Source organism: Poecile atricapillus, chromosome 2 (genome assembly GCF_030490865.1).
Source record: "Poecile atricapillus isolate bPoeAtr1 chromosome 2, bPoeAtr1.hap1, whole genome shotgun sequence".
NCBI classification, from domain to species: Eukaryota; Metazoa; Chordata; class Aves; order Passeriformes; family Paridae; genus Poecile; species Poecile atricapillus.
In genome coordinates, this window is record NC_081250.1 from 33873097 (window position 1) to 33884574 (window position 11478).

At 52.9% G+C, this 11478-nt stretch overlaps 2 protein-coding genes and 1 long non-coding RNA gene across 13 annotated transcripts in view; 1 reads left to right on the top strand and 2 right to left on the bottom strand.

The window, feature by feature from the left end:
* Positions 1 to 3039: 3039 nt before the first annotated feature.
* HOXA1 (homeobox A1) lies at positions 3040 to 5597 on the bottom strand. Its single transcript, XM_058831803.1, has 2 exons — positions 4896 to 5597; positions 3040 to 4470 (listed from the first exon to the last, which is right to left on the bottom strand). The coding sequence occupies exons 1-2, from the start codon at positions 5512 to 5514 to the stop codon at positions 4115 to 4117; spliced, it is 975 nt and encodes a 324-aa protein (XP_058687786.1). The 5' UTR covers positions 5515 to 5597; the 3' UTR covers positions 3040 to 4114.
* A 251-nt stretch (positions 5598 to 5848) lies between these two features.
* Positions 5849 to 9613, top strand: LOC131575644 (uncharacterized). The gene is made up of 2 exons (XR_009276824.1): positions 5849 to 7244; positions 8470 to 9613. It is a non-coding gene; the product is annotated as an uncharacterized LOC131575644 (long non-coding RNA).
* Positions 9614 to 10082: 469 nt separating this feature from the next.
* Positions 10083 to 11478, bottom strand: part of LOC131575635 (homeobox protein Hox-A3) — a 51799-nt gene continuing 50403 nt past the window's right edge. For 10 of the 11 annotated variants that reach the window (XM_058831344.1, XM_058831342.1, XM_058831341.1 and 7 more), the window contains one exon: positions 10101 to 11155. In XM_058831344.1, the coding sequence (XP_058687327.1) occupies positions 10420 to 11155 (736 nt within the window). In that variant the 3' untranslated portion in view covers positions 10101 to 10419. Of the gene's footprint in view, positions 11178 to 11478 lie in introns of all 11 variants that reach the window. The other variant, XM_058831353.1, reaches the window with a different exon arrangement.

An 11478-nucleotide genomic window follows, 5' to 3' on the forward strand; every position in this document is an offset into this window, starting at 1 on the left:
ATATCTGTTTATTCATATGTTAATAATTTCATTATTTATGTAATGCTATTTTGTGGTTACCAATTTACTGTGATCTCATAGAGCTAATTACTAAAGAAAAACAAACAAGAGATCATGCTCCTAAGCTGACGCAGAAAACATTCCGAAACTGCTCTTTCTCCATTAAAAAAAAAAAAAAAAATGCCAGCCCGGTGTTCTGCCGGGTCCAGGGCCCGGCCGTGCGGCGGGCAGGAGCGGTGCCCCCCAGGGCCGTCCCCAGCTCGGCGCTGCCTCCCGGGCTCTCCCGCGGGCGGCCCCGGACTCCGGCCTCGCTCGGAGCATCCCCTGCTGGGGCCTGGCCGGGAGCTCATCGCCTTCCGTGCCCGGGGTCCTCCGGCAATTCCTGGGTGGGAGGGGGCATCGCTCTGGAAAAGCAGTTTGCCGGTAAAAAGCCGCCCGAGTCTATAGCCCAAGCGTGAGTTGCCATTAGAGAGTTACTAATAAATCCCTATTAAGCATGCATTTATGCAGTGATTATGTGAACTTTGGCCTTTGAAGAGTCCCAGCAATTAACGGCGACGTCTATCGCATTTTGCCCAGATTTCTACTCTTTTCCCATACAGGATGGAGAAGGGAGCACGGCTCCTCCAGCGCCTCCAGCTGCCGGGTGCCTCTCCAGCCATCCCTTTCCTCATCACTGCTGAGGAGAAAATCCCAAGCACCCCTCCCATTTCCACCAGACCCCCTCTTGCAAATGCCGGCTCCTTTGCGGGATGGATTTTTTTCCCCTCGCTCCGGTACCTCTCGCCGGGAATACCCGCCTGAGCGTCGGATGCAGCGCGGGGAAGATGCCGAGTTTTTGCTGTCTCCGCAAAACAGCGGAAAGCTGCTAAAATTTAGTAAAAATCTGCTGGGCAAAAAATGAGAGGAAAGTTGCCGCGGCCGGGGAGACAGGGAGAGAGAGAGAGGGAGAGGGATGACTCTGTAATTGTTGCCTTTATCAAGGCTGTGAGATTAACTACTGGGATTTATTCTAAAGTGACCCATCACCGAATTCATTTCTGCTTGAACTTTCGGTGAACCTGAGATTAAAGAGGGGAGAGCAGCTAAGCAGTTTGTTGTTAGCTGCCTTTTCAACAGCCCTTTCAGACTGAGTAAATATTGATCGGTTTCAATCTGATTGCCCCAGAGGAAAACACCAAAGCATCTCAATAGCCTCCAAAAGTAAACTTTAAAGGTGAACAGCAGAAATGGCCTTAAGTATGATAGGAAGATACTAAACTCCGTTTGACATTTGAATGCGATTTTTGTTGATGGGTTTTGATGAGAGGCGGGGGTTTTCTTCATTTTTTCCCCTGAGATTCTAGACAGATTTTTTTTTTTAATTTTAAAATGTGTAAAAAAAAAATCCTTACAACATGAAGGGTAAATTACTGTCTTCATTGAAAGCATTTCGTGGGGTTTTTTTGGCGACATTTTTGTGCTAGAAACTATAAGCTAGAGATTTTCATTTCTCTTTACTGCATCTGTGAACCCAAAGGCTGATGGTATCGAAATAGTATTAACGCTAAAAAAAAATAGACAAGATGGGGAGGTTTGGAGCGTCTTTGCTTGAAATACACTATGACTGCGCGGGGGGGAATACATATATATATATATATATATATATATATATATATATATGGAGTTTGGGTTTGGAAGGAGATGGGATTCTTTGCTCGAGAATTGCTCATCACAGATTGATGCACTGACAAGTGTCTTGTCTCTCGTATTTAGGCTGTAATTTATGGCCGCTCTTTCTAACACATTGAGTCAACACCGGTGGAATCGAGTTGTAGATCCGGATTCCAGCAATGTTTAGATCCAGATTTCGATATTGAAATACCCTCATTGGCATGTAAATGCCACTTTAACACATCCAAGACTCTGGAAGAAGGCCATCTGTTTTGCTTTGTGGCTTTACACTAATAAACAAAAGGTAAAGTATATGGCAGGCGGGGAAATGAAAGAAATAGAGGCATCGGCGGGAGCCTTTGGAGACAGCCCTGCTCCTTTGCAGATAGCTCGGCTCTTGATATGGCCGCCGCGCCTTGCAAATCAAGGCTTGTCTCTTTTGACACCGAAGTGAAGAAAATTTCGTTGGCCCTCTGCGGATCCCGCAAAGCAAAGCCTGCGTGGGCAGAGCAGCCCCGGGAGAAGGCCGGTAGCACTTCCCGCAGCTGGGCCGGGTGAAGGAGATGTTAGGCGTGTTTGCGTTGTAATTCAAGAGGCATCAGTGACTTGAGACATCCCCCGTCCAGCTGAGCAGGTCTCTGCTCTGTCTTGCCACCCAGGTTCTCCTCACAGAGGCTCCTTTCCCCTCCCGACCTGCACTTCGCTTTACATTTCTTGGAATAGTTATTATATTTACCTGCAAGAACTTTCTCTTGCACACCGGGGGGACGGGGGGACGGGGTGGGGGCATGGAGAAAGAGGGGAGGGGACGGTGGAACGGGCTGGGGTTAACACCAAAAACACTGGGAGTCATCTCCCGCTTTGGCACCCCATCAACCGCTGGGGATAGCAGCTTGCGGTGGGAGAGAGAAGCCGGACAAGCTCAGCGCCCAGGCTAATTAAATGTGCAGTCCTTGGAGAGGGGCCTGCAGTGTGAGGAAAGACGGGCTGAAGAGAGTTTCTGCTTTTGCAGGGTGCTCTGTTTATTTAAGTGTCAGCATCCATCCCGAGGTGAAAAGGTTAGCACTTGACCCAGGAAGTTCTCCTGTTTGTGCTTCAGAATTAGATTGGCATCATAAATTCCTCCCAGTTACAGAGAATGGAGAGAAGGGCCTTATATTTTCTAAAAATAATATTATTTGAGGATAGGAGAGGAAGGAGTTTTGTGTAGAAAGTCAGATTGGGCAGCCAGAGCTCTGACCGACAAAACAACATAGGAGGAGTAAGGTTGCGAGACTCTTACTCCCTTTCCCCTCTTGGAAAGACTCCAGTAGAAGAAAATAAGAGAAACAAAACTGCTGAGCCCAGCCTGTGACTCAGCGCTGACGTCACGCAGAAGTAGGCAGACGAGGGCTACCTGAAAGTGGAATATATTTATTACAGACATTATAAGGACCCGTAAATCCTGCCCTGGATTCCACCACTGGTGGAATCACAGAGCCTTTCATGATTGTACAGAAAAATCAGGAGGACATTTTGCTCACACACGACAACTGATAGAACTCAGTGTACCCGCAGTACAGCAAAGCACGGTGCGTCATGCAAAGGTCTGGACACCAACCACAGAAATTATACATTCATTTGGCCATTTGTCACATTCACGAGTAGTTTGAAAAGACATCGAGTCTAAAGGAAGGTTAATATGAAAATAGGAAGAGGTCTTTTGGATGGTTGAACCCCTCAGCTGAGCATAATCCAACACAGCTTTTGGAGCGGGGGAAAAGGAGAGGGAGCAAGCACACTGGGTAAGGTTTAAAAAACCTAGTGCAATTGAAGCCTCGTTTGTCACATTTAAAGAAATAGCGCTACTTATTTGAGGTATCTGCTTGAGCTTAAGACGTTTACTTTATACGGTTGTCTACTTTACCAATATAAAAATGGATCCAGTTTGGCGAATGCACTCACCCTGCTTAACCTGATAATCGAAACATCATTCTAGAAAAATCTGTAAAAAGATAAATCTCTCGGACAAAGTATTTACAAGCAACAAACTCATTGACACGAACAAAGAATACATTAAATTAAGGGGATGAAAGTCCTATAAGTCGTGTAAACACTTGCAATAGTGCATCTCTTTGTGAGGTTATGTACCCTAAATAACCTGTCTTTCACTCAGGGAAACTCGGTGGAGCGTCCTTGCAGTGGAGCAGGGAGACCCTTACGCGTGTGCCAACACAGCTCCTCCAGCAGAAGAGGAAGGGGGAGGTGGGCCGGGCAGAAAATCCCCTGGCACCAAGGCGCCGGGACCCGGCGGAGCCGGCACCCCCGGGGCCGGGCGGCGGCGGGGGCGGCGGAGGTAGCGGGGCAGGGAGCGGCAGCTCGCCGGGACCTCTCGGGGACACCGAGCGACCGAGGGACCCACATAAGGGAGCTGGACGGACGCGTGCCGAGCTGGCGGGGGCTTCGCGCCGTGCGGCCGGTCTCAGTTGGAGGCAGCGAGAGTGTCCGAGGCGGAGGAGGCGGGCGAGGCGCTGCAAGGCGAGGAGCACGACTTCTCCGACGAGTCCTCCGCCTTCTCCTCGCAGCCCGTGGGGGTGGAGGGGGAGATGGGCAGCAGCCCCTCTTTCTCCCGTTTCTTTTGCTTCATCCGCCGGTTCTGGAACCAGATCTTCACCTGCGTCTCGTTGAGCTGGAGGGAAGCGGCGATCTCCACCCGCCTGGCCCTGGTCAGGTATTTGTTGAAATGAAACTCCTTCTCCAGCTCGGTGAGCTGCTTGGTGGTGAAGTTAGTTCTGACGGTGTTGGGCTGCCCCACGAAGCCGTACTCGCCGGCCTTGCCTGCGAAGGGACATGCAGCGGTGAGTGAGCGCAAATGATTTATAGGCGATGTAATCAATGTGTCCACACCGGCTAAGCGATAGGGAGCAAGAACTTCTTAGGATAAGAGGGAAACCCCGGCAGGGTGAGTGATGGAGTGCGAGGTGCTAAACCGGAGTCAGCCTCTAGTGTCAGAGCAAACTTGATAAGTGGTTTATGAATTACCAGAAATATGACCACGGGAGAGGAGAAGGGGGAGTCAGGAATAAGTGAGGAATAAGCGGCTCTGGCTTCCAGCTCCGCGGGCAGACAGCCGCGACTGCTCCCAGAGGTGCGGGCCGCCCTACCTGCCCAGCGCCCCGCGGGACACCGCGCCTCTTTCCCCGCACCCGCGGCGGACACGAAGAGGAGCGGCCCCCGCCCCGGCCCTCCCGCCGGCCACTGACCTGTTTTGGGTGGGTTTCTTTTCACTTTCATCCAGTCGAAGGTTTGCGCCGGCGGCGAGGTCTCGGTGGAGGGGGAGCGGGCGTTTTCCCGGTGGCCAGCGTGAAGGGGAGACAGGGCATGGTTGTAGGTGCCCAGGGGCAGGCTCTGCTGCTCCTGCCCGTAAGGGGGAGGCACGTACTGAGCGGAGGCCCCCGCGTAGCTCTGGTGCGGGAGCGGGTGCTGAGCAGCGGCGGAGGAGGAGATGCTCCCCGAGTACACGGCGGGGGCACAGGGAGGGAAGCCGCCGCCCAGCTCCGCGTCCTGCCCCAGGGGGTAGGGGCCGTACGCCGGCCCGAAGCCCTGCGCGCTGTAGGTCGGGCCGCAGCCGGGGTGCGCGTAGGACACCCCCAGCCCGCCGTGGTGCTGGTAGGCGGCGGGCTGGGCCGGGGTGTGGTGGTGGTGGCGGTGGGGGCTGATGGGCACCCCGCGGCCCGCCAGGAAGCGGTCCTCTCCGCTGCAGCTGCCGGCGCTGACGGCGCAGGGCTGGAAAGTTGTAATCCCGTGGTCGGGGTGGTAGGCGCGGGCGGCGCAACCCCCCGCCTCGCCGCCGAGGACGGGGTACTCGAGGAAGGAGCTCATCCTCGCCGCGTCCCTCTGTCACGCCGCCACCGGGTCTTCAGCGTCCGGCGGGGCCGCGCCAACTTTCCCACTTCCTCCATGGGGCCGGCAGGAAAATGACACGAAGGCGCCGGCAGCGGGCAGGCACGTGGGGGGCGGCAGCCAATGGCTGCGGCGCCCGCGGGGCTTCCCCGGCTCCTGTCGCTGAGACAGCGCCGCGTCGGGGGCATTTAAACACCGAGCGCTCCGAGCGAGCGGCACCGCGGGCAGGCAGGCGGCGGCGGTGACCCCCGGGGGTGGGGGGCGGGCCGGGGTGGGGGGTACACACACACTCACACACATAGACACACACACATAGACACAATCACACATACACACAATCACACACAATCACACACACACACCATCACACACCCCCGCCGCGGCAGCCCCCTGGGTCTCGTCCGCCAGCTGAGAGAGGAAGGCAGGAGAGACCCGGAGGCTGCGCCCAGCCCGCGGAGCCCACCGGCCGTCCCCTCCAGGGTGAGTGCTGCTGCCAGGGTGCCCCAGCATCACCCTGTTCCTGCTGTCGGCGCTGTCAAGCTTGCACGGGGCACCTCTGCTGCCCACCAAGCCCCGGGCCTGAGGGGGGGTGGCGGGGGGAGGCGACTAGATCCAGGGCACGGGGCTAAGGATGGGGCGGAGAGAGGCAGAGACAGTACTGAGAGCATCAGCCCTTGGAACGGGAATGAGAATGGGACCGTGGATGCGCTTGGGGATTTCTACAAGGATGGGAATTGAGATAGGGACTGGAATGAAGGTAAGGATAAGGTAGAGAATGGGCATGGGACCGAGGATACGGATGTGGGTGGGATGCGGGTGGAGATGGAGACGGTAACAGTGCTGGTGCCGAGGGATCTCGCTGGTCCTGCCTGCCCCGCCGCAGTCGCAATGCCGCGCTACGCCAAGAGTTAAAGGGGCTTGTCCAGCCGCATCACCAGGCGGCCGCGGACATTAGCATGGAAATGAGGGGCTTTTGGGACTGACGGCCATTGTGGTCTCCCAGGCTCACCGGCCACCTCTGGCCTTCATCCCTGCTCCCCCTGCACCTCCGCCGGGCTCACCCTCGCCAGCCCAGGGTCGGGGTAGGGAAGGAGGAGCCGGGGGCAGGAGGACGAATGATTGGACGGGGTCTCGGGGGCTCCGCAGCCCATCTGCTGCGCTCCCGCAGCGCCGCTGCCGCCCGTCCGCCCTGGGACAGGGTGGGGGGAAGGCTGTTCTGGGTGCCGCAGGTCGCAGCTCTAGGAGGCGACCCGGGACAGGGGCAGAGGAGCGGCGGGAGGCGCAGGGCCCATCGCTCCGGCCCCTTTGTCCCTGCGCTCCGTCACCCGGGTGGGCGGTGGGGAGAGGTGGCAGATGGCCAGTGGCAGAGGCGGCCCCAGGACCCCTGGGAATCGCGCTGAGAATCGACTCCAACCTACCCCTCCCCAACACCGTGGGGAGGTGGGTCAAAAAATGGGTCCGTGGCCAGAGAAGGAGGGATGGCGGTGAGATGTGGGTTACGACCTCGTATTCGGTTTACGTATGCGGAGAGGGAAAGGGGAGGTAAAGGCCGGGCATCCGTCTGTCCCAGCGCACCCGGCAGGCAGAAAGGACGGCACCAAAAGTCGTCAAAAGAAGTTCTGTAAAACGTCAGCCTGGGAGAAAGATGGATGGAAAGTCATGTCCCCTGACACCGGCCCCAGGAGGGGCTACCCCCTCTATTTCTGCAGGTGCCGACTCTTATGTTCCTCTGCGCTCGATTCTTTCTTGTTTTGAAATCCAAAAGGCTGGTCTACCCCGCCACCGCTGCCCGCTCACGAATACACACACACCCACCCATACACGCACCCTCAAGCTCCTCCCTCCCACATGAGCTACAGCACTCTCCTAGGTGCAGAGCTCTCCTACTGCTATTAGGTCAGCCCTTATCCCACGGCATCTGCACGGCCTCTCTAGTGTCAGCCAAAACCGAAGGGCGCCTCTCTCCACCACGCGCCTATCCCGGTGCCCTCAGTATGTCTATTTGTTCTGATTTACTGCAGAGGCAGGGATGGTTAAGGGCCCTCTGGAAAGGTTCCGTTTCTTAAACTGCAGGGGGGCTGAGTGGAGGACAAGAGCAACAACACTCTAGAGACATTTATGGTATTATACTGCGCCAATCTTGGCTATAGTTACGGCTGTAAACACATTTATTTCATTCTTGTGAACCAGTTGTGATAAATACTGCATAAAGCAGAGAAAAAAAGACAGCGATTAGGACTGCTTAGTAAAAGGGCTGACATCTTCTCAGTGTTTTTTCCTTCAGAAAAAAAAAATTACTACAAGTAGATCCCTTTCACCCGTAAATTCCGATAAATCGCTTTTCTTACTGTCTCCAGCATCCTGAAATCCTTTTTTCTCTGCCTTTTTGGTGCCATTGTCTCTTGTTGCATTGTCTCTCTGGCGGGGCTTTCGGGTTTTGCTGCCCGCACTATGCATGGGGGCAACACCATGAGAAGGGTCGGAGCAGAAAGGAGGAACACACACCACACCCTCCCTCCTCCGCGGCCGGGCGAGGGGGAGCTACTGCCCCTTCCCCCTGCCCCCAGGCCATCCCGGCCCCTCCGCGCCCCTCCGCGGCTTCGCTCCGCGTTTCCTGCCACGGAACTGAGGCTGAGGGGGCGATCCCGGCTCTTTGGGCTTTTCCGTGGGAGTGTGCCCCCGCTGTGGCCCCAGAGTTCACCCGGAGCCCCAGAGGCGGCTCCTGCTTGCTGAATTCCCCCGTTTATTTAAATGGAGTTTGCGAGAAGTTTAAACCCTGTACCACGTTTCCTTTCTCTCTCTTTTTTTTTTTTTTTATTTTTTTTTTATTTTTGTTTGATGTTTCTGGTTTTTGTTTGGGGTTTTTTGGGTTTTGTTTTATTGTTAGGTTTGTTTTTTTTTTTTTTAGTTCGTTTTGCTTTGGTTTTCTTTAAGCGTTGTCAGCATCCGGAAATCTGGGCACAAAAGAATCCCCAACATCCCCAACCTTACATGCACGTTGCGGTCCAATTTAACCCAGTGGCAGAGGAGTGAAAATGCCGGTGAGGCTGCTCGCTTTCCGCAGGGACATGGCTGGAGCAGAGGGAAGGAGGAGAACCAAGGCCGAGGTTTCACCGCGCCCGCAGCTCAGCCAAGCTGTTGTTTTAAAAGGGCAATAAAAGTGAATTATGACTAAACGCCTTCTCACTTAATGGTTTTAGACGGGGATCCCCAGCCCTGGCAAATACGTAAGAGGATTTTTATTTGTGAATGTGTTCCTGCAATTGATCTCTTTGATGACATTCTCATTCATAGAAAGAGTTTGATTTATGACTTTCGGAAGAATTGCGTTCAGCCCTTCCAGCTATAACCCACGCATCCCAGCTCCACAGCGTATTCCAGGGCTGGGAGACAGCACTGCTCGCACGGATGGACAGCAGAGCTCCGTTCACAAGCCCCCAGCCAAGCCCCACTCGCTTCTGCGATGTAAGCACTCGCACTCACTCGCACTCACTCGCCAGGAGCCGCGATCGTCCCCGGCCGGATCCCCTGGCCCCAGAGCGGCAGAGCCTCGCAGGCATCTGTTGCTCGGTTTTAGCCCAAAGGACGGGGCTCACCCTCCGCTTTGGGGTTCGGCAGGGCCGGCTGGCAGGCAATTTGGTGGAGATTTCGGAAAGCCCGTCTTTGCCGCCTCCAGCAGAAGTGGGGAGCCCGAGGAAGCCGTAACTTTAAAAGCCAGGGTTTCCCCTTTACGTTATGAGTCTCACCTCTCAAGAAGGCTTACAAAGAAAAATATCTTCGGGTCTGCCCTCGCACCGCCCCCGAGAAGGATGGAGTGGGGAAGCCGGTTCCTCCCTAAATACTTTTTTCTTCCCCCTGCGTTTCTGCCACCCTTTTGATTTCACAGGCACTAACTTCTCCGTTCCTCTCCTCCTAGGACTGATTTCTTGGATTACTCGGCACGTGAGAAGTAACCAACCACATTCTTTGTGAGCTCTGATAAATTTTAAGATACGTTTTCTGAAATATCTTGCTGGCTGTTAAGCGCTGCTTTCTAGAATAACAGGATTATTTAAAAAAAAAAAAAAAAAAAAACAAACCCAACCAAACCAACCAAACGCCTTTCCTTTCGTTCATGTAACAGGCTGGTTTCTGAAGAAGACGTTTATCCTACTGATTCTCTCTTACATTATGCATTTAACAGAGAAAGTCCTCGTTCATGCTTTTGTTACAGCTCAGTATTTTCAAGCTTTGTATCCTCACAGACATAAGATGCCACATTTATGTATTAAAAGGAGCAAATCTCCGTCAAACCCGTGAACGGTTTTAATTTCTTTAGTTTGTTTTTCCTTCCCTTGTGAGAATCCTTACAATAAAGAAAATGAACGATGTTTTCCTCTCTAATTAATGTCCTAAATTGCCAAAAGGGAAGAGCTCGTTGTCAGAACGGTGGATTTTGATTATTAGTAAATTAATAGTGGAAGGGATGGGGAGAGAGACCCGTCATGTTATCCATCTTGAAAGCATAGAGAAAGAGAGGAGAAAGAAAAAAGAGAAAGCTCCTTGTAGCAAACAAGAATTTATTCTACCAAAAATACTTATGACAACGCATCCTAATGTAATACAAAAATAAAAAGAAAGTGAAGATACATTCCTATATGATCACTTTCTTACAGACCTCATATATTGCTTTCATAGAAGGACCTAGAATGTGGCTAGGTTAAAACTGAACACAACTAAAACTTCATAAGAAACGGCAAAATGGCACATCAGAGGGAAGTAACAAACAGAAAATACTGAAGAGGGCAAGGGAGGGGGGGAAATAAAATTAATTCACTGGGGAAAAAAATTAAGAAGAGTAAGGAGGAGGAAAGCAGGAGCCTTGGAGAGGACGTCTTAAATTTCTTAGTAATTCAGATGCTGCAAGTCAATTGTGGTGAGTGTGTCTGTAAAAAAGTCAAAACTGTCAGCAGAGATATCTACGGGACTGTCCAGAGATCCTGGCAAACTGGGGGAAACTGCATCTGAAAGCTGTAGGCAGGAATCTGTGGAGAAAACGTTAAAGTCCTGTAAAGAAGGGACATCTAGGGCCTCAGGACTGTCATTGTTCAGGCCAGCTGCACAGTTCTGGGCCATTGTTGAGAGGCAGTTTTGAACAGTGGGTGACTGATGTTGAAAATGTTTCAGATTTTTCTCATTGCTCGTTAAAGGCGAAACGGGGAAAGTTTGGGATTCGCCATTGTGCGCATTCTGCGCCTGCTGCTGGGAGAGGGCATTCTGCTGGAAAGCGTAGCCTTCCCGCTCCAGGAGAGCGCCGGAGACGTTGCTGAGGGCTTGCTCGAAGAGGGATTTCTCGTCCTCCTCCTCCTCTTCTTCCTCGTCCACCGCTTTTTCGGGGTCCTCTAAGTTCTTAAATTTCCCCTCGCTGTTTTGATTCTCCTTGCACTGGGTCTGTCTCTTGTGCTTCATCCTCCTGTTCTGGAACCAGACTTTGACTTGTCTCTCAGTCAGATCCAGCAAGGCTGCAATCTCAACCCTCCTTGGTCTACAGAGATACTTGTTGAAATGAAATTCTTTCTCTAGCTCCAAAAGCTGGGTGTTGGTGTAAGCCGTCCTCAGGCGCCTAGATCCACCGCTACCGCTATCGGGGATTTCAAGGGGGTCTGTTAAAAAAGAAAGAAAAAAAAAAAAAAAAAGAAAAACACCACCACCACACGCACCCCAAAGCATCACCGCCAGAACGGCGAAAGCAAAGACACACGGACACACATACAAAACACATAAATGCACGGATTGAATTTCAGCACCCCAGCACATCGCATCCCGGGGGGGTGGGGGGGAGTGCTCTCTCTGCATGTATGTGTCTATATCTATATGTCCATATAGCATAAAATAGCAACTGCAACAAAATGGCCGCCTTTGGATGCAGTAAACCCATTGTGTTGCTCTGCTGAGCGCCCGGTG

What these genes read in the sequence shown, in the direction of transcription:
- HOXA1 (XM_058831803.1), bottom strand. Translation starts at nt 5,514, where the DNA reads ATGAGCTCCTTCCTCGAGTACCCCGTCCTCGGCGGCGAGGCGGGGGGT. An exon ending in AAGAAACCCACCCAAAACAG is followed by an intron (nt 4,471 to 4,895) that starts GTCAGTGGCCGG and finishes GTCCCTTCGCAG; the next exon opens with GCAAGGCCGGCGAGTACGGC.